The sequence below is a fragment of the Polypterus senegalus genome, chromosome 5 (genome assembly GCF_016835505.1).
Source record: "Polypterus senegalus isolate Bchr_013 chromosome 5, ASM1683550v1, whole genome shotgun sequence".
NCBI classification, from domain to species: Eukaryota; Metazoa; Chordata; class Cladistia; order Polypteriformes; family Polypteridae; genus Polypterus; species Polypterus senegalus.
The window spans coordinates 185894082-185919777 of record NC_053158.1 but is presented as its reverse complement, the minus strand read 5'-3'; the positions used below and the strand labels follow the sequence as shown (position 1 = coordinate 185919777).

The 25696-nt window shown below is 40.2% G+C and overlaps 1 protein-coding gene across 2 annotated transcripts in view; it reads right to left on the bottom strand.

The window, feature by feature from the left end:
* Positions 1 to 568: 568 nt before the first annotated feature.
* cyldl (cylindromatosis (turban tumor syndrome), like) overlaps positions 569 to 25696 on the bottom strand; it is a 64226-nt gene continuing 39098 nt past the window's right edge. For both annotated transcript variants that reach the window (XM_039753752.1, XM_039753753.1), the window contains exons 7-15: positions 25134 to 25257; positions 23421 to 23531; positions 19109 to 19200; positions 14400 to 14466; positions 13213 to 13345; positions 11282 to 11390; positions 7124 to 7242; positions 6489 to 6708; positions 569 to 1788 (exon numbers count right to left, since the gene is read on the bottom strand). In XM_039753752.1, coding sequence (XP_039609686.1) covers positions 1604 to 1788; positions 6489 to 6708; positions 7124 to 7242; positions 11282 to 11390; positions 13213 to 13345; positions 14400 to 14466; positions 19109 to 19200; positions 23421 to 23531; positions 25134 to 25257 — 1160 coding nt within the window. In that variant the 3' untranslated portion in view covers positions 569 to 1603. The remainder of the gene's footprint in view (positions 1789 to 6488; positions 6709 to 7123; positions 7243 to 11281; positions 11391 to 13212; positions 13346 to 14399; positions 14467 to 19108; positions 19201 to 23420; positions 23532 to 25133; positions 25258 to 25696) is intronic.

Here is a 25696-nt window from a genome sequence, read left to right as displayed (position 1 = left end):
ATATGACAGATAGGTGCGGTGGGTTGGCGCCCTGCCCAGGATTGGCTCCTGCCTTGCGCCTTGTGTTGGCTGGGATTGGCTGCAGCAGACCCCCGTGACCCTGTAGTTAGGATTCAACGGGTTGGGAAATGGATGGATGGATGGATATATGACAGATAGATAGATAGATACTGTAGATATGAAAGGCACTATAGGATAGATAGATAGATAGATAGATAGATAGATAGATAGATAGATATGAAAGGCACTATATGATAGATTTAGATATAAAAGGCACTATATGACAGATAGAGATAGATATGAAAGGCACTATATGATAGATAGATAGATAGATAGATAGACAGATAGATAGATAGATTCAATTGCAAAAAAAAAATTCTCCATGACATATCCTTTGCTATTTTATGATAAGTTAAAAACACGGAGTATGCCAAGAAGCACAAGAAGAGATTAAAGCAGAAAACACGACAGAAACAAAACAAACAACTGAAGGAGTTGCGATTCTACTTTTCTTCTCTGGACGTTGTATCTCACCAGCAGCTCTAATAGCACATTAAAATCATACAAGTTTAATTTTTTCTTCCCTGTATTAATTTATTATAGTCGAATTCCCAATGAAGTTATACATTATTCGAATGGTTGACACATACAGTACACAAACACTCCCTCTTGGTGTGTAATTTCTCATTTTGGTAAAATACATAAAGACAAATATCTATTGCAGGTAATCAGTGGACGCTGTGCTTGACAGATTTTGCTTTAGTTATGCTGGCCAGCAGACTCTGTACAAATAAAATATTGAAGTAAACTCTGTTCTACAAGCTCTCTAAAACCTTGTAGTGAAAAACTGGGCACAAAAAATGGATGGATAGATCAATTAATGAAACTGACAAAATCTCTTTTTTGTACTAATCAAAATCCCACACGTGGCTGAACTCATTAACTTCAGCCATCAAAGCACATTCAAGGCAGACCACCCTAATGATTTAGTCGGCATTAAAGGGTCCTCTGTTCTCATAATTCACAGAATGTACAAATTGGTTAGACATTGCATTATCATGCTGCTGCAGATCATCTTCACTTGTCCACAAATTCTAAATTATCTATAAAAAACACATCATTTATCAAAAACGGATCTGAAGTTTGCTATTTTATCACACTTGTTCCACTTTGTGAGACTTTGTTGCTTTTATGATTATGGGAGAAAAATGTTGCCATATTTCCTTACATTATTACTTGATTATAACAATCTTCAGTCTGCCTGCTTGTCGTTCAATACCTGGGGGTCCACCAGGAGCTGCATAGCGACTCCTTACTTACCACGTCACAGGGATATTTCCAGCTTAGAAGGCATGACCTGCTAAGAATTAGGCAAATACATGTAATCACGTCCTTACAGAGGGGTTTCTTAATATAGTATGTCCACATAGTGCCACCATTTAAAAGAGAAAGGCCACCCATCGTGACTGTGCAAAGCAGGCAAGCTCTTGAAAAAGGACTAAACAGCATTAAACAAGCAGCATCTTCCAGTTACACAATTCAGGATTCATTGTGGCTGGGTTTACGCAGTGCCAGATGACATCTTCTACCTCGCCTCCTCTCGTCACTTATACAGAGCCATCCTTTTACTTTGATACAGAAACATGTAGGCATCGCAGAAGAGTCTTTTAGCCACCCCCTCCATGTCACGGGGATTCTGCCTGGCCAGCTCATTCAAAGGCATGTCCAAGTATTTGGCTACCTCTGGACACTGGATCACTGTGGGAATGTTGTAGCCATCTTTGTCACCTAGACAATGAACAGACGCAGTAGTGAGACACATACTGTATGTACAAATCACCGCCACTGAAGAATTTACATTTTTAAAAGTGCACTTCACAAGTATTGCCACCCAAATAAAAGCAAAATGGGCTATGAAAAAAACTGTCTTTACTGTTTATCGTCTTCATCTTTCATTCTAAATACTAACACAAATCTAACCTTTAACTGAAGTAAAATAAATGAAAGAAAAAGAAATTCTGATCGTGAAACAAATTTATTTATTTATATTTTAATACACGTGAGCCACAATGATTGTCACCTCCTCATTATATATTTTGTACCAAGGACACAGTCATCTCCTCATGCCTAAAGAGGTTAGAGAACATAAGGCAAGGGGTGTCAGGCCTTTCCTCCATACAGAATCTCTCTAGACCCTTCAGATTTTTGAGGTCCACACTTGTGGATTCTCCTCTTCAGCTCAGCCCACAGTTTTTCAATTGAGGTTTCGGTCAGGGGACTGGGATGGTCATGGCAAAACCTTGATTTTGTGATCACTGGACCATTTTTGTTTCGAGTTTCAGGTGTACTTTGAATTATTGTCCTGTTGAAAGATCCAGCAATGGCCCAATTAAAGCATCCTGAGAGGTGGCAGTCAGGTTTGGACTGAACATCATCTGATACTTTATGGACTGTGCACATCAAAGGTTCGCCACCATATTTCACAGTGGAGATGAGGTACTCTTCCGTATGCCTATCATTCTCTTTAAGACAAACCCACCTCTGGGTTGAAAGTTCCAGTAATGTTTGGCAAACTAAGCTCATGAGTTTGCTATCTGATGACAGCAGAGATGTCTTCTGTCAAAACTCTCAACTAACTTGTGGTTATGTAGGTGGCAACTGATCATAGTTTTGGAGACTTTGATGTCGAGACCCAACTAATGTCTGCTCTAGTCAAGCAGTGATCTTTGGAGATTCCTGTGTTGTTTGAACCATCCTTCTTACTATGTGTGGGTTCAATTTGGACACTTATCTTCTTTTAGGTCGACTCTTAGCACCTCTAGTTGCTTTAAATTTATTAATTTCATTAATATTTTCAATATTTTAGCTATGTTCATGTAGCCATTTCCTGCTTTGTGCAGCTCACCAATCTTTTGTCGCACACCATTACTGTGTTCTCAGGTCTTTCGCTTTGTGATGGATGATGAATGGAAATTGGCCTGTGTGTCACATCATATTTATACCCCAGGGAAACAGGGGGTAAAGCATTCTGTTTTAGTAGACCTACTGAATGTCTCTATGATTCTTGTTTTCTAATAACACATCATATGTTACATCAATAGAGAGATTTTCTTTGGGCTTCAAAGCATTATGAGCTGAACCACACAAATGTCTGTCCAATATGGAAGCATTCAAAAACTAACTGAAGTAATTTTATTTTTGAGTGAACACGGAGCGGCTCATTTTGTGACTGTTGTAGATGGATATGTGTATTTGTTCAAGGGCCATGTCTAAGGTTTGATCCTGTTTAACACCCAGTGTGGCCAGAATTCAGACCGGCAACAATGAACTGGATAAGCTGGTGAAAAAAATTATGGAGGGTTGGATGAACAACTGTAGCCATGACAACTGAATGGAGGATAAACATGAAGCCTTTGTTTCTTTATGAGTAAAATGATTGCAAGTGACAGTTGATTGGTCAATTCATCACACTCTCAAGGCATATGCAAATCATGTATTTTTATTTCTCAACTTATTTTATAATAAGATAAATGTGACAATAATGAAAGGCTTTTTTCTTGTGTTCTTCTTAAGTTTAATCACGTGGGATTTTTAAATAATACGCATGAAATCCATTGATAACTAATTAAGAAATCACAATTTGACACTGGTAGAAGTACACTTTATAAGAATAAATAAAAAAATTAAAATACTAATTTAAAACTAGCTTTATAAATATTGTCAGACACACAAGCCCAGGGAGGTCCTCGCTGGTTCAGAAGACACAGTACCAAAGGAGTCCAGTGCTCGTCTCAGGTCACTGGATAGCGTCCATGTCTCACAACCATATAGCAAGACAGGAAGCACCAGGACTCTAAAGACTTGGACCTTCGTCCTTTTGCAGATATCGTGAGCGCCACACACCCCTTTCCAGCGACCTCATGACCCCCCATGCTCTCCCAATCCATCTACTAACTTCATAGTAAGAGTCACCAGAGACATGAATGTCACTGCCAAGGTAAGTAAACCTCTTGCCAAGGTCAACACTCCCTCCGCTGACAGACACACTGCTGATGGCCGTGCCCAAGAGGTCATTAAAGGCCTGGATCTTTGGTTTTTATCAGGACACTTGCAAGCCCAGACACTCAGACTCCTCATTCAGTCTCTCAAGCACCCCGATCACAGCCTCCTTCCTCTGTCCTCAATTATAATGAGTGGATATTACTTTTTGCATAAAAAGGAGTGTTTTTTTAGATTGTTTACTTTATAAAGTTTAATAATACATTGTGTATGTCAGACATGTATGAGACAATCAAATCTCGATAAGTAAAGTACATTATAATTATTGCATGCAATGTTGTGTTTATGCGAATATGTCTGAGGAAGGGGGTCCATAGCTTTCATCAGATTCTTAAAGGGGTCCATGACTCAAAAAAGGTTAAGAATCACTGGTCTAGAATGAAGGAAGACTCCCCAGAAGTCCACTGATGTCACTTCTGCCCTTGCTCCCAGAAGCCCCGGCTCTTCCAGTCTTTTTGCTATACCGAGGTGTGGCAGAAAAGTAATGAGACTGGCAACACTGCAAGCGATCTGGCAACGCTGTGCTGTTGTCCTTGATAGAGCACGTGTATCAGTACCCTCCCATAGCTCAGTGCGAGTTTCAACTCCTTCCGTTAACTACGTGATTTTTGTGACTGCTATTAGCGAAGTTGTGTTTTTGGTTGTGCGTCACGCAAAATGGAACAGTGGAATTTGGAGCAACGTTGTGCCATTAAGTGTGACGTTTGAAAAGTTAAAACAGGCCTATGGGGGAACATTCTTTATCCCGAGCTCAAGTTTTTCGCTGGCACTTTTTGGAAGGCAGAAAACACGTTGAAGATGAACACCGTTCAGGGAGGACTTCAACTTCGAAAACAAATGAAAACATCAAACGTGTGAACACTCTTGTGAGATCAGACCGTCGTTTAACATTAAGAATGTTGAGTGAACAATTAAATTTGAACAGATTTACCGTTCATCAAATTTTGACTGAACATTTGCACATGCGAAAGGTCTGTGCCAAAATGGTGCCGAAAAACCTCACAATTGAGCAGAAGGACAATCGAAAAAACGCATTCCTGTGGTTCCCCAGCCCCCTTATTCACCTGACCTCAGTCCGTGTGACTTTTTCCTTTTTCCTAAACTGAAAAATGTCCTCAAAGGACGTCATTTCGGGACTTTAGAAAACGTCCAAAAGAGTGTAACGGACATGCTGAAGACCATACCGGTTGAAGACTTCCAGCGCCGCTACCGACAGTGGGAACAACGTCTCCATCGGTGTGTAGCTGCCCAAGGGAACTACTTTGAAGGGGATAACATTGATGTTTGAGAAAAATAAAAACTTTGGTAAATAAAAAATCAGTCTCATTACTTTTCTGCCACACCTCGTATAAGCATGAGAGATGCTAGAAGGCGGCATTCATTATGGATCCAGGATTTCGAGAGAACGGTCCCCTTGAATGTTAGAAGCTTAGAGAACAGCACTAGCAGAGCTATCAGTCTTTAAACATGACTTGTGCTGTTTTCACAGTTCATTTTTGAATTTTCTTTTGGCTGACTGGTTATTAATAGAGGGTCCTAAGCCTGAGCCCCGCCTCTTTATCTAACTTCATCTACTTTTAAGACAATACATAATACAAAAAAATTCAAAAGCACGAATATATCAGGAAGACTTGAATAAATGTCCTAAACAGAACAAGAGATTGTTAAAAATAAACTGTAAATGACGTACAATGTTCAGAATTAAATAACTACCTATATTTGTCAATTTGTTCATTGTATAAATACCGCATTTACTTGTGTACCACGCACCCTTGTGTAAGAGGCAAACCCTAATTCTTACAAAGAAAATTGTTTTGCCCGTGTACGACGCGCATTGTGATTGTATAGGAAGCGTTTAGAGAGAGAGAGGGCGAGTGCGCGAGCAAGCAAGCGAGAGAGAGAGAGAGCGTCAGTGCGTAAGCGAGAGAGTGCGGTCGAGAGAGAGCACGAGTGCACGAGCGAGAGAGACAGAGAGCGCGAGCAAGCGAGAGAGAGAGAGAGAGAGCGTGAGTGCGCGAGCGAGCAAGCGAGAGAGAGAGAGTGGGTGCGCGCGCAAGCGAAAGAATGAGTGTGAGCGAGAGAGAGAGAGAGAGAGCGCGACCCCAAGCAGAAGAAGTAAACATTACAGAATTACATTTCCTCGTGTATGATGCACACCTGATTTTCTAATGCTAATTTTCGGGAAAAAATGTGCTCGTGGTACACGTGTAAATACGCTATAAACTGGATCCCAAAAATGCCTTGTGGCAGCTAAGAGTTTTAATACCCCACTTGAGTGTATGTAAGAAGCAAAATGTAAGTCCAAAAATGAACATACAAACAATGACAATAAACTATTGACTGCTTTAATTCTGTCAATGGCTTTATAACATTTTGTTCAGTTTAAGAGAAACAGTGTTGAACATCAAATGTCACTACTTAAAACTCACCGTGACGATCTGCCATGCTGTCGAAGAACATCCACTGCTGATTTTGCGGTCCATACTTGACAAATGAAACATAATGACTTGTTTCTATGCAGAGGACAGCAAACAGCTCCAGAACCTCTCGGTGCACACGGTATCTCTGTGCATCACAGCCATTCTGTAAACCCTGTGGCAGCTGGATTTTGGTAGGGTGGTGGTCCTTGCGGCGTGGGTGACAATGAACCTGTTGGAACAATGTACTCGTATGAGCACAGTGGCACTTGCTCAACTTACCTGTCCCTCTTGTGCCAATCTGTTTGCAAACTGCGTCAAGAGGTGACCGTATCTGCACACTCTTCTTCTACTGGACTATGTCATCAAGGAGCCCATGCTTTACCACAATGCACTAAAGTTATAGGGCTTTTCAAAAAACACTGCTGCCTTCACATGTCATTTCTGTCCATAATGCATAAAGGGCAGGGCAACATTAACCTGTTTTTAGTTCATCTGGCCTTTTATATGTCATGTAGGAACAAGCCTCTGATAAAGAATAACGTCCTCCACCCTCATTGCAGGAGCAAAACACACCACCCATAGTCTAGGCCTCTTTATCTGCAGTCTACAGACATAATGAAGATTTGCCCCTAAGGTTCAAGTACCTGTTGTGAGCAATTTCTGCAAAACTGCTTAAATCCTGCATTTGAGAAAATGTGGTCCTTGAAACAGTCACTGCATTCTTGGTCAGCCAGGTCTCCACAGATAACACATGACCGAGGGTCTGTAGGAACAGAACATAACCAAAGTGTTATTCTAGGTAATGTCTTAATTTTACTGAATGTCCAAGCCTACCCGGCCTTTACTGGTATATTCATTTTCATTCACTTTATATGTTCATCATAAGTCCCATGCTAGTCTACAGTTCCTCTTACTAATGATACCCTACATTCGGTGTATTTTTACGCACTCCACTCCACTACCTTACTGTATATTCCCATATATAATTCCATATATTGTAAAAACAGCTTTCAATTTCATACATTCTCACAAGTGACCTTACATACTTGCTAGCAAGGAACATTTTCATTTTTCCTTATAGGTGATACCATTTTCTGCATCATTTATTTCTAGGTGACGTTCCACAGGCTACAGTGGGATGCAAAAGTTTGGGCAACCTTGTTAATAGTCATTATTTTCCTGTATAAATCGTTGGTTGTTACGATAAAAAATGTCAGTTAAATATATCATATAGGAGACACGGGCGGCATGGTGGGTTCGCTTCCCGGGTCCTCCCTGCGTGGAGTTTGCATGTTCTCCCCGTGTCTGCGTGGGTTTCCTCCGGGCGCTCTGGTTTCCTCCCACAATCCAAAGACATGCAGGTTAGGTGGATTGGCAATTCTAAATTGGCCCTAGGGTGTGCTTGGTGTGTGGGTGTGTGTGCGCCCTGCGGTGGGTTGGCACCCTGCCCAGGATTGGTTCCTGCCTTGTGCCCTGTGTTGGCTGGGATTGGCTCCAGCAGACCCCCGTGACCCTGTATTCGGATTCAGCAGGTTAGACAATGGATGGATGTATATAGGAGACACACACAGTGATATTTGAGAAGTGAAATGAAGTTTATTGGATTTACAGAAAGTGTGCAATAATTGTTCAAACAAAATCAGGCAGGTGCATAAATTTGGGCACCGTTGTCATTTTATTGATTCCAAAACTTTTAGAACTAATTATTGGAACTCCAATTGGCTTGGTAAGCTCAGTGCCCCTGACCTACTTACACAGGTGAATCCTATAATGAGAAAGAGTATTTAAGGGGGTCAATTGTAAGTTTCCCTCCTCCTTTAATTTTCTCTGAAGAGTAGCAACATGGGGGTCACAAAACAACTCTCAAATGACCTGAAGACAAAGATTGTTCACCATCATGGTTTAGGGAAGGATACAGAAAGCTGTCCCAGAGATTTAAGCTGTCTGTTTCCACAGTTAGGAACATATTGAGGAAATGGAAGACCACAGGCTCAGTTCAAGTTAAGGCTCAAGTGGCAGACCAAGAAAGATTTCGGATAGACAGAAGTGACAAATGGTGAGAACAGTCAGAGTCAACCCACAGACCAGCACCAAAGACCTACAACATCATCTTGCAGCAGATGGAGTCACTGTGCATCATTCAACCATTTGGCACTTTACACAAGGAGATGCTGTATGCGAGAGTGATGCAGAGGAAGCACAAACAGAGCCGCTTGAGGTATGCTCAAGCACATTTGGACAAGCCAGCTTCATTTTGGAATAAGGTGCTGTGGACTGATGAAACTAAAATTGAGTTATTTGGGCATAACAAGGGGCGTTATGCATGGAGGAAAAAGAACACAGCATTCCAAGAAAAACACCTGCTACCTACAGTAAAATATGGTGGTGGTTCCATCATGCTGTGGGCTGTGTGGCCAGTGCAGGGACTGGGAATCTTGTCAAAGTTGAGGGGCGCATGGATTCCACTCAGTATCAGCAGATTCTGGAGACCAATGTCCAGGAATCAGTGACAAAGCTAAAGCTGCGCGGGCTGGATCTTTCAACAAGACAACGACCCAAAACACTGCTCAAAATCCACTAAGGCATTCATGCAGAGGAACAAGTACAACGTTCTGGAATGGCCATCTCAGTCCCCAGACCTGAATATAATTGAAAATCTGTGGTGTGAGTTAAAGAGAGCTGTCCATGCTCAGAAGCCATCAAACCTGAATGAACTAGAGATGTTTTGTAAAGAGGAATGGTCCAAAATACCTTCAACCACAATCCAGACTCTCATTGGAACCTACAGGAAGCGTTTAGAGGCTGTAATTTCTGCAAAAGGCGGATCTACTAAATATTGATTTCATTTCTTTTTTGTGGTGCCCAAATTTAAGCATCTGCCTGATTTTGTTTGAACAATTATTGCACACTTTCTGTAAATCCAATAAACTTCATTTCACTTCTCAAATATCACTGTGTGTGTCTCCTATATGATATATTTAACTGACATTTTTTATCGTAACAACCAACGATTTATACAGGAAAATAATGACTATTAACAAGGTTGCCCAAACTTTTGCATCCCACTGTACATTGCTTTCTACACTGGCCACCTTAATATCTTTGCCTCTTCCTGGCACTATGGGAACACTAAAACAATACGTATGCTTTCAGTTCCCTGTTTCACTTTACACTGAAAAGGAACTGCTTTGCTAAAACAAACCAAATTTTCCTTAGAGTTATATGCAACTGAAAGAGTTGGGTTGCTCACTTCACTAACAAGTGTTGTTCCCAGCAATGGCTGCCCTGTTAATAATATTTGCCAATTTACATTTACACTGATCCTCGAGGCAGAGGCTACTGCGTAAAGTACCAGGCAATACTGGAGCATACCCCCATTTACAATAACGCACAGGAGCTCTTACTGGTGAATTCTCCATATGTGATGGGCACCACTTACATTTGAAACAACCACCAAGGAGAACAGAGAAACAGTAAGGCAGAGAGAAGGGATGCCTCTGCAAGCTGCCATGTAGAACCTATAAAAGGGATGGGCAGTCAATAATCATGAAGTATTATATACTCAGTAATAACACTATATCTAAAACCTAACTGTGACTGAGTAACATATGGTTTTGCCGACAGGCAGGGTTTTTGGGAGGCCCGTTGCTATCACGTTTTCATCAAGGTGTAATTTTAAATTATTTCTTATCAGGCCTTGCTTCTCTTTTGAGATCTTTTTCAGCCTCTTGGTTGCTAAATCTGTTTAGCTTTCTTTTCATAGCTTTCACTGTTAGTTATGAAAAGCAGGCTGTAAAAAGAATTGAGGAATAACTTTTACAATTCATAGCACATACACAGATTTATATTTCTACAAGTCATACATGGTCTTCCTTATACATGCATCACATACTGTGTCATCCACCTTAATACAAAGCAATTCACTCAGTTCATTTCTCTTCATTCCTGAGCATATTTTTATTCCCACTGAATTTATGTGTAGATTTTTTGATTGTGTTGAAAGATACAGGTAGGCCCAGTGTGTTGCACTGGTATCTGAAGTCAGACATGAAATGTTTAAAACAAGTAACGGCACACTGCATGATAACATTCAGTGAATATGCTTGACTTGAGCATTCCTAGTTTTCATCCTCTTTCTCTGTATGTTTTAGCATTCGTGTGCTCAGAGGTTGATGCGCTTGCTGCTTCCTGGGCAGCTCTTCTTTTCTTCGCCTTAGTGGCCCGCTTCTTCTCTTCTTTCGTCGACATCTTTTCACGTTAATACTGAATAAGTCAGTGTTTGTGTTGCAACTACTTAGTACCCATCCATCCATTATCCAACCCGCTATATCCTATAACACAGGGTCACGGGGGTCTGCGGGAGCCAATCCCAGCCAACACAGGACACAAGGCAAGAACAAATCCCGGCCAGGGTGCCAGCCTACCACAGGGCATCCACACACCAAGCACACGCTAGGGACAATTTAGGACCGCCAATGCACCTAACCTGCAAGTCTTTGGATGGTGGGAGGAAACCCACGCAGACACGGGGAGAAGATGCAAACTCCACGCAGGGAGGACCTGGGAAGCGAACCCAGGTCTCCTTACTGTGAGGCAGCAGCACTACCACTGCGCTACTGCGCTGTCATATTAATTTTGCAATGAAGTTATAATTTAGTTTTAAACAATATCATTTAATTTTGTATGTCAAATAAACAAACTTTATTTGAAAGTCCTGCCCCTACAGTTTCAGAGTGAGAAAATTCCGATCCTTGGTCAAATGTAGTTGATGACCCCTGCCCTACAAGCTTCTACTGACTTACTGTTAGAAAGCAGATCTGTAATGTCCAGTTCTAGAGAAGGAATGATCTTATCAAAGAGCTTGAACTTCTTTCCAAACCGTGGCATCTGAATGATCAGGCATGATGGAACCTAAACAAAAGAAAGAAGAGCGTTATAAGAGATTACAGCAGGTATGTGTTCCTTTAGCAGACAGACACGTTACGTTGTAAGAGGGCTACAACTTTTTTTTGAAGCTACCTTTGTTCTGGATCTCTGGCAGGGTCGTGGACGCAATACAAAAACATTTGCTGATTTTACCATTGAGATACTTGTATATGGAAAATAGAACTGGCAAAAAAGTCATTCTCTACTCAAACTGCCTCGAAAGGTAATTAACTAACTAAGAATGTATGATTCATGTGATGATAAATCAGCAACAACTGAAAAGCTGATCATGGGGAATAAAGACATAAAACAAAGACAGACGGAGAAAAGTGGAATAAATGTAACAGACGACAACAAACAATCTTAAAATTGAACTACAATGAAACAGTTGAACTTGCATGGAGTTTCAAGTAATGCTGCACTCAAACATGATCATTTTTCATGTGTAACTAATCCTGTATCATATCTACCGATGGACACAAAAATTTTAAATCTCATATGTTTATGGAGAACGGGGACAACACAGTCCCTGACACAATAGTCTTTTATGGTGACCAATGCTGAACAAAAATGAAACAATATTAAAACACCCATGAAAAACATCTCCATTTGCTCATATTGCACAATCTATACGACAAAACATGATGTCTTACACACCAGACACATGTATCTTGGACAAAATATCAAGAATATCCTGTAGTGAGCGGCTTGGGATGTGCATTCAAATGGGGTCACATTTTTGAAATGAAGACCTCTCTACCCCTTCATTCACTGGTCGTGAAGCTGTATTTCTTGTTTTTTCAATGGCGGTTTGTGAAACTGAACCACTGATTTGACCTTCTTCTTACCGAAGTACCATGGAAATGCACAAATACAAGGCAGACTGCCCCCCTCATAATGTTTTCATTTCCTTTCCTTCCTAATTGTTCACCTCTCCCGGACCCTGCCCTGTAATGCTGCTATGATGTGAAGCATCATAGTGGCCAAAGAATGAATTGTGACTGGGCAGGACTTCTGACCAATGACTGAATAGGGAGGCAGGTCTTCAGTTTAAAACATCATTCTCGTTTAAGCGTGTTCCCTATATGTTCATGACAGGATTTTCTGAAAGTGGTTTATTTAACAAATTTTCACTAAAATATTTCTGTTTGGGAAGTTGTGAGAGTGTAACTGGATGTCTGACATATGGCTTATAAAGCACGAGTAAATGAAGATATTTATCATGGACGTTTTGAGATTACCTGCTGTTTATTCAACACTGTTTTCCACAGGAGCCTATTGTGTCATTTCAATTTTTCATTAAAACATGAAATTAAACATTTTTCTTGTCCATTTCCACAAACTATACAATGTAAGTAACATACAGGCAGAGTGATGGCTCTGAGGCTAAGGATCTGCGTCGGTATCAGTAAGGTTACTGGTTCAAATCCTATTACTGACAGAAGGGATCCTACTCTGTTGGGTCCTTGAGTTAGGCGCTTAACCTAGAAATTGCTCCAAGGGTGCTGCAGAATGGCTCACCATGAGGTCATGTGGAAAGACAATTTCCCTTTGGGGATTAACATAGTATATTAGATCAAAAAAATTTGGGTGGAATATTCCTTTAAGTGGGTGATGTGGCTACAAACAGACATTGCCAGATAATAGAGAACTGCACACCTCAGTGGCCTGAGTGCACACACCAGTATAGGAACTGTGACAGCAACACATCGTTGACAATTTCTTATGGGTGCAGGTGCATACGCTCTTATTCCCTCTTCATCATCATCTGGACTGTGTATTGGTTAAAAAATGGTGACTGCCTCACCTCAGACAGCTTGAGGACGGAGCTGTGAAAGGAATGTTCCAGAAGCTGCTGCACAGAAGGGATGATCAATCCATTGTCCTGCTCAATAAAGATTTGGTAGCAGTACGCACCCTGCTCTTTTTGTCCTGGCTGTCTGTGTAAGAAGTAGGCAAGTCAACATCATTAAAACAAACGTTCCCAGACATCAGTCCTTAAGAACCTATTTAAAAGAACATCTTTAATATTAGGACATCGACCATAACCATAGAAGTCATTACCAATGCACCAAGAATTCATGACAGGTAAGCAATTTGTGAGGTAAGGACATGCATTTCAAGATTCTAACCTAAAAACTATTTTATTCATAAATGTTCATTTTAACTATCCGCTTTAGACAAGAAAAGGGAACATGTAAATCTAATACTGAAGATACTTCTGTTAGGAATCAAACAAGTATCAAGTATGGTGAGACATGTATGCCACCCACAGCCCTACAGTGTTACTCCAATTTGTAACACAAAGCATACAAAGCAAACATTTCAGCTGCCATCAGTTTAGGCTTCTACCAGGCCCCCATACAATGTTAGACAGTGATCTTAGCTTGTAACATATAGCATATGAGGTGAACAAAAGTAAAAATGCTCAAAGTCGGTGAACACACTGAGAACCGCTCAGCAACTTCTCTTCCTCTATTTGAGATTCTCTCAGAGGGCAGATAAACCGCATCACAGTCACCCAGTCATAATTTTCCTCTTTCATTCCAACAAAGACAACAGAAATTTCCCATCTCTGTAAAAAAGGCAATATTTCTATTTTAGCTTTGAGGAACGCACAAACTCTCCAATTAGGTCTGAATGGAAATTACCTTTAAGTTTAACACTTTAAACAATGATAAAAAGTTTCCACACATGGAAAGGAAAATTTTCCTATTTCATCTGCAGCACTTCCTTCATTCTGTTTCCATCTCTGCATCACAGACAACTTACCCTTTATTGTGCTGTATGTATCAATAGTTTTGCAAATTCGATATATGGCTTGATTTTACACGACTAAAAAATCCTTGAGACTTTCGACCCTGGATTATTTGTTCTATCTACTCACTTGTCAGAAGCTGCTGAACAACAAAGACTTCTAAATGTCCAAAGCACAGGCCACACTGGCCAAATGAATTTCACTCATCTCAGTTTATCTTGTCTTATGTCACCTACTGTAAGTGTAGGAGAGGCTCCACCTCCAAAATGTGATGCATGATGAGGGTTAAGAACTCTTCGGGATCTGCAAAATAAAATGTCAAACGTCATGAAGCTTACAATACACCGCAATCTGCATTCTGTACTGTGGGGAGGAGCAGGAGGTTTGTGCCCACAGATACTTTTTCATATTGTATACTTTCAGTATCAGGTGTTTAAGTGAAATAACTATTGTGGAAAATAAAAATGTCAGGTACCAGAAAGATCGATACAACCATCGGGTTTTCAAACCTGATTAATATCGCTTTGACAAGGCTGGAGGTCAAATTAGACCACTGTCTGTCAGCATTTGTCTTGATTAAAAGGAAATGCCCCCTTCTTCAATTATATGATTTTACATAGCAATTCTCTAGTGCTTAGCAAGTTCTAAAAATACATAAATCTAATCTCAGATGACAAACACAAACAGATCTCACTTTCTCATTTCCATACAACTAAAACATAAACAACTTGTTCAACTACTGTTATTTGTTAGAAATATCCCGTTTTAGGACACGCTGGGGGCTAAATGATTTACTACTATGTAGACCACTGAACTGAACAAATGTATACATCTCTGTAAAACTGTTAGGACTATAAATGCAACTTACTTGTTGAACATTTTTCCTGGGAATGATTCATCCACCCTGTGCTGAGCTGGCACCCTGCCCGGGGTTTGTTTCCTGCTTTGCGCCCTGTGTTGGCTGGGATTGGCTCCAGCAGACCCCCCTGACCCTGTAGTTAGGATATAGTGGGTTTGATAATGGATGGATGGTTCATCCACCCATCCATCTTCTAAACCCACTTTATCCTGAACAGGGTCGCGGGTGAGCTGAAGCCAATCCCAGCAAGAATAGATTGCAAGGCATGAATAATCCCTGGACAGGACGCCAGTCTGTAGCAGGGCACACACACCCATACACCAACAGTGGGGCCAATTTAGCATTGGCAAACCATCTACCCCTGAAATATTTAGACTGTAGGAGGAAACCAGAGCACCAGAAGGAAATGTGGACACAAGTCACAGGTGTCGAACTCCAGTCCTAATTCATTCTAACCATCTTCTTAATCAGTGACCAGTTTTTGCTGCTAATTAACTTCTTTTGCCTTAATTTTAATTAACTTGACTCACGCCCCTTAGTTGTCTCTTTTTCCTTAATTAGCAGCCAAACAATAATGAGACACAAAACAAGCTGCCATGTGACCAACTCACCTGTGCCCATCACACAATATCTGAAGATAAAGAAAGGTGAAGGTCTCAGTAAGGCTGACCTCTCAGGTCACCAAAACATTTAGAAAAAACAGAAAAATCAACACTTTTGGAAACGTCTGCTGTGTTAGAATAAGAGCAGCAACAGGCCATGGAATTAAATAACGGGTTTAATTAACAGCAAGAATTGGCTTCTGATTAAGAGATTGATTGGAGTGAAATTGGTTGGAGTTTGAAATCACAGTTTAGCTGGCCATCTTTTGGCTCATTTCACATTTCATTTCTGTTCTGCTGTCACTTAATGAAGAAAAGATTCAATTCAGAGGACTGAATCCTTATAAACAGGGCTATGAAAAATAAGGAAAAAGGAGTTAATTAGCAGTGAAAACTGGTCACTGATTAAGAAGATGGTTAGAACGAAAATCTGCAGCCACTGCGGCCCTCCAGGCCTGGAGTTTGACACCCCTACCCTACTGCAAGGCAGCAGCACTACCACTGTGCTACTGTGCCACTCTTCTGCCATACAAATTTAAACATGGGAAGCAGAAGCATATTTTACTTTTATTATCTTGTGAATTATATAAATGAGGAATTCAGAAGAAGTAAATATTTGTAAAGAATGCTCATTGTACCACAACACACAATGTACTTGCTAAGTTCAAGGTATCATATTATATTTCTCTTCTAAACCTTGTACTTGGGTGTAACACACCATAGTACTACTATTATTTTGGTCATTAATTATGCAAAAAATGATTACCTGTGGGCTGTTAAAATTCTTAAGCAGATGTTAATATTGGGCGGCACAGTGGCGCAGTGGTAGTGCTGCTGCCTCGCAGTTAGGAGACCCGGGTTCGCTTCCCAGGTCCTCCCTGCGTGGAGTTTGCATGTTCTCCCGTGTCTGCGTGGGTTTCCTCCGGGCGCTCCGGTTTCCTCCCACAATCCAAAGACATGCTGGTTAGGTGGATTGGCGTTTCTAAATTGGCCCTAGTGTGTGCTTGGTGTGTGGGTGTGTTTGTGTGTGTCCTGCGGTGGGTTGGCACCCTGCCCAGGATTGGTTCCTGCCTTGTGCCCTGTGTTGGCTGGGATTGGCTCCAGCAGACCCCCGTGACCCTGTATTTGGATTCAGCGGGTTAGAAAATGGATGGATGGATGTTAATATTATTAGTATATAAGGCAAAAAGAAAATATCATTGGCAAGAGAATAATCACCATACTACCTTCATGGCAAAATATTATGGGCACAGAAGAAGGGGTGGAACCTCATGCCAGAAGGATAATAAGATGTCAGTCTGCTCACTACATAGCAATGGAACCTGAGAAACAGAAGACATAGACATTGCACCCATTGCTGCTCAGTGTTTACTACACTAAAATGTGTTCCCTGTCTCAAGTTCGACCAAACTCTGATGAAGGACAACAGAGAGAAATTGAATTAGGATGCAATAAAATCAAATAAGCAACCAAGTAACTGGTGCCAGTATGTGTGCATGTTTATACAATTTCTGCTTATTTGATATGCACAACAATTTCATGAAGAGGTCTTATTTTTGCTTTGCCCCCCTAGCATAACCTATTGCCTTTTGGGGGGGTGTGACGAAAGCTTTAGATTTGTCAAAAATTTCAAACTCTGGTTTTTGATGGATCTCAGTGTTTTATGGTCCCCTGATAAAGAAAACATCAATATCTCAAGGATGGCTGTGTGTCACAATTTTTTGAGGGCAGTAAAAGCTAAAACAGCTGGATGGAAAAATACCAAACTTGAAACTTAAGCCTGTATTAGATGACGATGTGCTGGTTAGTTTGTGAGCCAAATCGTGCAACAGAAAGAGACACTCAAGAGCAGGGGTCTCCAACTCCAGTTCTGGAGAGCTACTGTGGCTGCAGGTTTTCATTCGAACCCTTTTCGTAATTAGTGACCAGATTCTGTTGCTAATTAACTCTTTGCCTTAATTTTAATTGATACACAACTTAAGACTCAGGCCCCTTAATTCTTTCTTTTCTTCCTTAATTAGCAACCAAACAATATTAAGACACAAAATGAACCAATACATAAACAACAACCTGCGTCCATCACACAATAACTGAAAATAAAAAAGGTGAAGGCCTCAGTAATGTTGATCTGCTGAGGTCCACAAAACATTTAGTCAGCGCTCTTAAAAAAGAAAATCAACAGTTTTGGAAATGTCTGCCATGGCAGAATGAGCACCATGGAATTAAATAACGGGTTTAATTAGCAGCGAGAATTCGCTTCAAGTTAAGAAACTGAATGAAGGCTGGAGTTGGAGGCCCCAACTAAGCTGGTCATCTGTTGGCTCATTTCACATCAAATTTATGTTTAGGTGCCTTTTAGAAAAAAAGAATCAATTCAGCGGTAAGAATCTCAAGAAAAATCAAATAAAATAAAGGGAAATCGTTAATTAGATGCAAAACTGGTCACTAATTAAGAAAAGAGTTAGAATGAAAACTTGCAGCCACAGTAGCTCTCCAGGACTGGAGTTGGAGACCCCTGCCCTAGGCCAGTGTTTCCCAACCTCGATTCTGGGGGACCCCCTGTGGCTGCAGGTTTTTGTTCCAACCAGATTCCTAATCAGTGACAACACCTGATAGCACTGATCTCATTTAATTAGCTGGTATTATTTTTCTTTTATTCTACATTAAGAAAAGCACAGCAGCATGATTTTTACATTTATAAGACATTTAGAAATATTTCTGCTTTTGCTATAGACTCTCTTTTGTTGATTTCATTATATTTTGCCCTTTCTCTGTGCAGTTTTTCCCCTTTGTTGTATCTTATTAATGACAATTGAAAATGAGCAGAGCAGACATGCTGGCAAACAACACTGAATAATCAAAGGCTTCAACTACTTTAGCGTCAGACTCACTAATTAGTAAATAATGGATTAATTAAACAATTAGAACACCTAGAATAGTAGAATGGAAATCAAGATGAAAATTTTGTTAAAAAGAAAAAAAAAGACATTATTCCCATATAACTGCTTGGTACATTTTAATATATATATATATTCTATGTACCAAACTTAGTTTTTTAATTTCTATATTGTTCCCAAAACACAGAACTTGGGAAATAACACATCACTTAATTAGCCCAGGAGTCCAATTAAAAGTAGAAGCTGGTTGGAACAAAAACCTGCAGCTACAGTGAGACCCCAGGACCGAGGTTGGGAAATACTGTTCTAGAGGAACCCTCAAATACCGTAATTCTGCAATTAATTCTGAATTAATTCTTCTCGTCAATTGCTATCATAATGACCTATTTTATGATCAGAAAGATCAGCATCAGGGCGGCAAATATTTAATGAAATGTTATAGAATAATTTGGGTAACTTGGTTCCTAGGGTGCAAAGCCTACTGACGCTCACCTCCGCATTTTTTTGCTTTGACTTCAACGGCTATTTACATTTTTCTCATTTTAGGTCTGCACTCTTTACTGCCAGAGTGCAAGGAATTTCCTTACCTTTCTCATCAGTGGTAAAACTGGCACTATGTCCCCTTTCCATGAGCTGAGTCCTCAGCTTCATCACACTGTCTGAGGGAACAAATCCTTTTCTAAAAGAAACATAAATAGCCATATTAAAGCGTAAAGCAATTCAGTTGTGTGTGGTTTGCTGAGAAAAATGTTTATGCAACAACTGCAAATGAGTAACTGTTTGCACAAATATGTATAACCATTACCCCTTGCACAAATATTATATATCAACAACGTCAAGTGGAATGGAGTGACCAATCCACCTGTGACCATCTGTAAGGGCTGTCCATAACTGAAGATCAACTGAGCAAACTACGCATAGAAAAAGCCGCAGAATCTGATGAGTTCAGTCACTGGCTTCTTAAGGCCTGTGCTGACCAACTTTGTGGTGTCCTCTGTCACCTCTCAGTCTGTCCCCTAAGGCTCCAAAAAATGCCACTGTTCTGGAAAACATGCTGCATTGTTCCTGTTCCAAAGAAGTTACATGCCTCTTCACCTAAGGACTACAGACCAGTGGCACTTGTGTCTCACATCATGAAGACCTTTGAGAGGCTGCTCCTCTTGTGGTAGACCACCTGGACCTGCGGCAGTTTGCCTATCGGATAAATACTGGAGTGGAGGATACCTTTATCAATCTGCTCCTCAAGGTTAATTCCCACCTGGACAAAGCTGGCAGCACTGTGAGGATTATGTTTTTGATTATACTTGTTAAGGGGTATGCAGGCGGATGAGCCTATGGTGTCCTGGAATATCTGTCGGGCAGAATGCAGTTTGTGAAACTGAAGGACTGGGTCTATGATATGGATGAGAGCAACACTGGAGCACCACAAAGAACAGCCCTGTTGTTTTTCCCTCTTCACTCTATACATGTCAAGACTATAAATATAACACCAGGTCAGGTCACTTTCACAAATTCATGGATGATTCTGCACTTATGGGGTTGTATTAATAAGGGGATGAGACAAATTATAAGAATCAGGTGAAGAACTTTTTCTTGGTGCAAAAAGAATTGTCTGCGACTTAACTTCAGCACAACCAAGGAAATGGCACCAAAGAAGCCTCTATGTCCGGTCACTATTCAGGCAGTGAATGTAGAGGTGGTGCATTCCTACAAGTACTTGGGGGTCCATATCAATGACAGACTGCACTGGTCTCAGAACACAGAGGAACAATATATAAGACAGGGCCAAGAAAGCTCTTTTTTTATGAGACTGCATTACGTTAATGTGGCCAGTGATGTTCTTCACGTCTTCTACAACTCTGTTATGGCCAGTGCGATTTTCTATGCTGTGGTGTGCTGGGCTGGTAACATCACTTCAACAGAGGCCCACTGAATCAATAAAGCTAATTAAAAGTTCAAGCTCACTTATTGGATGCACTCTGGACCCCTGGAGATCGTATCAAAGAAAAGAATTAAAATGCTGCACATCCTCTCTCTCGGACATGCTAACACTGATTTTTTCCTCAGAAGGGTGTCAAGAAACACTACGGGAGCTCCTTTATAGCAACAGCCACACACCTGCATAATGCCTGACCGTGACTGTAAAATCTGAAGTTTTCTTTCTTTTTAATCATTCTGGTGTGTGTTCTGTGTCTATACATATTTATGTATCTACTTATGTTTCAGAGGCTCTGTAAAAAAGCTAATTTCCCATTTTATCTTCTACCTATAATATAGTTTATCTTTTCTAATTCTTAAACATGCTTAATGCAATTCAGAGTTGCAGGGTGCCAGAGTGTATTGCAGTTTTGGAACAGTAAAGGAACAGTGCAGGACGGGGCACCAGTCCATCAAAGGGCCCATTAATGAACACATCCACACTAACACCCATATGGGCCAATTTAGAAGTGCCAATTGACCTAACCAGCATGTGTTTGGGGATGTGGGAGGAAAAGCAGAGCACCTGGAGCAAAACTCATGAAGATACAGGGAAAATGTGCAAACTCCACACAGTCATCTGGCTATAGAATTTGGAAAGAGTGAAAATAAAACGTTGCCTTCTTTGGGATGATGCTCACTAGAGTAAGTAGAGCAGGGGTCTCCAACACGTCGCTCGTGAGCTACCGGTAGCTCACAACCCCTTTCCATGTAGCTCGCCAAAGGGTTAATGAATCCTACATAAATTTGAAAACTTGATTAGTCAAATTAGGGGTGGGCGATCTTTCCAAAAAAATCACATCACGATCCTTTTAATACAAAAATCAGGATCCACAATCTGAATTGCAATCTGTCTTTTCAATGTGGCAGACACTTAAAAGAATATCTGGACTCAAAATCTTCAAGACCTAAGTTAACACTTTATTTTAAATATCAAACAAAGTTGAATTCAGTTGTTCTCTCGTTCGCTAGCTAAGCGGAGTGAGGGAGGCCCGTTCCATGAATTTTGGATTCGCGCAAATAAATCGGTACCGCAAGCGAACTATGATACATGGCGAAATGAAAGAAGTCATAAAATCAACCGGAATGTTCAAGCAAATTATAGAAGAAAACCCGATCTCAATCCGTTAAGTAGTTCTCTCGTGAAAAGTGGACAGACATTGGATTTTATATATTAGTAAACCTTCACAATAATGTGCAGTTAAAGTCTCAACAGCATTCTCAGCAGTTCTGGAGCTTAGTAGAGCCAGATAACTACAAGAATCTTCACCAATGGGCTCTGAAAATGTCTGCTTTGTTTGGGTCTCCATACCTCTGTGAGTCTGACATGAATGTCATGAAATCAAAGTTCAGAACAAGACTGACAGACGAACATTGAAATGACTCCATAAGAGTGAACCTCAGTGGCTCCACTCCAGCAGACACCTCAGTGCCAGTCATCTGACTAACTAAACAACACATCACATCTGTGAATAAAGTGACACAGTGACATGGAACAAAATGACAAATGAATAAGCCATATCTGTGTATTTGGAATTGCATTGTTTGGTTTCGACAGCATTCGTGTTTTAATTCAATAGCGTGAGATACACTAGAAAATGCATACAGACATACAAAATGCACTTGCAGGTGAATTCAATATTTTTTGTGATGTTTTAATGCAAAATGTGAGTTGTGGACACCAACATTTTGTAAATGTTCAGGCAAAACAAGCTTATTCTGTTTGTTTGGGTTGAAATAAGCTATGAGAATAAACGTTAGAAAACATGGGGAGCTCTCGGCCATTTTCATTTTGTAAAAGTAGCTCTCAGGGGAAAAAAGGTTGGAGACCCCTGAAGTAAAGACTATTTAAAATACTGCAAAACTCAATGTGTTTCTTAACTCCCCATCAGGTATCTGAATAATGCCTTCCAGACTGTGACTTGTTCTTAAACCACAGACTAGACTTGACGTTACTTTAGAACAGTGTTTCCCAAACTCGGTCCTGGGGACCCCCTGTGGCTGCAGGTTTTTGTTCCAACCAGATTCCTAATCAGTGACAACACCTGATAGCACTGATCTCATTTAATTAACTGTTTTTTTTTTTTTTCTTTTATTCGACATTGAGAAAAGCACAGCAGCATGATTTTTACATTTATAAGACATTTAGAAATATTTCTTCTTTTGCTATAGATTTAAATGCTTAACTCTCTTTTGTTGATTTCATTATATTTTGCCCTTTCTCTGTGCAGTTTTTCCCCATTCGTTGTATCTTATTAATGACAATTTAAAACAAGCAGATCAGACACCCAGGCAAACAACACTGAATAATCAAAGTCTACAAGTACTTTAGCATCCAACCAACTAATCAGTAAATAATGGATTAATTAAACAATTAGAACACCTAGAAAAGTAGAATGAAAATCAAGATGAAAATACTGTTAAAAAGAAAACAAAAAACATTATTCCTATATAACTGCTTGGTACATTTTAATATTTGTTTTTGCAAACTTAGTTTTCTAATTTCTATATTGTTCCCTAAACACAGAACTTGGGAAATAACACATCACTTAATTAGCCCAGGAGTTCAATTAAAAACAGAAGCTGGTTGGAACAAAAACCTGCAGCCACAGGGGGTCCCCAGGACCGAGTTTGGGAAACACTGCTTTAGAAGGATTAAGTGGAAAGGACTGGCGAGCTTTGTTCTAATGTTCTTGGGTTCGAGGAGAAAAAGATGATGAGTAGCAGATCCTGAAAGCCACCTCCAATGAACATAATGGTCAAATAGCAGCCAAAAATATGTTCACTACTAAAGCCCAACTAAATCAAAAAGATAAAAACCAGTAACAGTAATTAAAAGTGCTATGAGAGAGAAAAAAAATACACGCTATACAGAAACAAGTAGTGTTGTGTCCCACGGCAGTGGTGTTGCTGGCTACTCACGCTCTGAGTGGGTTGACAATTTCCTCACGCAAGGTGGTCTGGATTGGAGAGTCTTTTTTGTTGCTGCTTTTATAAAGCATAGAGTCCAGCACAAGAGAACAGGAAAATAAACTGTAGGATGAAAGAAATGGGTCATTAGATATTATTGTTAAAAAGAAAGAGAGAGTCAAAGTGTTAACATTACCTTCCACACATGTATATCTTGCCCAGGAATTTACCCACACAGTTCAAGATTGACGGCATGGAGTTTATGAGCAAAGCCAGTATTGCTGCTGTACAGGAAAATTCAATTCATTCAATGTATTCACCAGTCAACCCCTAGCATTAATTCACATTTATGCAGGGAATTTTCAAGGTTAGCTGTTGGAAAAATGTCTGGAAACTAGATGAATTCTTAAAACAAAGGGACTGCTCGGAGGTATGCTAAGTTTTCAAAACATACAATTATTCACTTCACAGCTATCTGCAAATAAAAAGATTTTTCACCAACAAAAGGTACTTTATGGCTGAAAATGTTAAAGAACCAATGAAACTTGGAGTACCCTGCGAGGACCTGATGGCTGATCCTGCCTTGTGCCTGTTGCATGCTGGGATGGCCTCCAGTTTCCCTGCTCAAGATAAGCAGCTCTAAAATAAAAAATGGTTGGACTGATGGTAGAAAATTACAGCATGTGACCTGGGCCGTCAGTAGCTTTTTAGAAAAGGCAAGGACAGCAGTTGTATTCAAATTCTTAACATTGCTGCTTTGCATTGAGGACTGCTAGTTTGCTTCTTCCCCCTATGTCTTTTGGTAACAAAATATAACATTTTAAACTTTTGCAATCCAATTCAGGGTCTTGGAGGACCGTGAATTTAGAAACACTTGATACACAGCAGAAAACATTAGACAGAGCACCAATTCATCAACGTGCCAACATGGGGTCAATTTACAATCACAAGTCAAACTGACACGCAGATCTTTGGCATGTCTGGGAAAGACAGGAGCACTCAAGATAAAAACTCAAACATACGGTAGGGAGATCAACGGCCAGGTTTGGGATTGAAACCCTGGATACGAAAACAGTGTGGCAGCAGCATTAACCACACATACGATGTGCCACTAAATTTATTTTTGTGATTATAGCAAATTGCACCAAAAAGCGGTTGTGAAAACAGCAGTAATAGAATAAAGCACTGCATTGCACAATTTTTATTTTGGCAAAAACACCTACGGTGGTTGGTGACGTTTGCTTAAATTTCAGGATGCCATAACCCCTACTTCAGACATTACTTTCCAATACTTCTAATGCAACCCAGTCAATATGTATGGTATGTAAAGAGCCTACATTTCATCTGTGTTGATTTTTGAATTATCCCAAAACAGCACTGAAGGATGATTTCAAAGCTTGTCTCTTATTCCTCCCCACTGTTTTTCTTTACCACAGTGCCTTAATAAACTAGTCCATCCCTTCATTTGTTTAGACTTGTTTTTCATAGAACCACACACAATTTTTTAAATTTTATTGTCAATGTCAATATAATACCTGTGCTTAGAGCTTAAAGACATTCAACATTTTCAAAAAAATATTGCTTTTAACAATGAAGGACATGGACAGCCATTTGCTCAAAGTCATCAAGTCAGCAGCAAATCGGCATAATTCACTTGTAAATTGCATTAAGCATGCATGCATAAATCATTGATAGGAGGGCTACACTCCAATGTCACTGACCTACCTGAAAAGTACTGAATCCATGTAGCAGGAGTTGCAGTGGCCCTGTATGCCTTTCATCTTGCCCAGCAGGACCTGAGAGGCTTTCCCATTCACCAGTGGTGGCACCCTATCATTATACTGGTAATCTACAGAAGGCGATACAAGAGATGTCAACGTTTTACAGTCTCAACATATTGAGTGTAAGTGTATAGGTTCTGATTTAGTTTATTTAAAATTGAACTACAGAGACCCAAATGCAAGAATACATACCATAATGATCTTTAATTTAAGATAATTACACATTTTAAATTTTTTTGTTATAATTTATTATCCAATACAGGTAGTCATCTTTCTTTAGTTTCAAAATGTAACAATATGAAGAATACTAAGGGGGTTTGCCCCCTGCTCGCTTTGCTCGCCAGCCACTTCGCATCTTTGCTGCTCGCGCTGTGAAGAGGGGGGCTGAACACACCCCACGGAGATGCATTCGCTGCTGTGAAACCCCCTCTTAAATGGTGATACAATGGGAAACAAATACAGGTTTGGTTTTTTTTTTACCTCCTCTTTGCTCGATCAGCTGCTGGC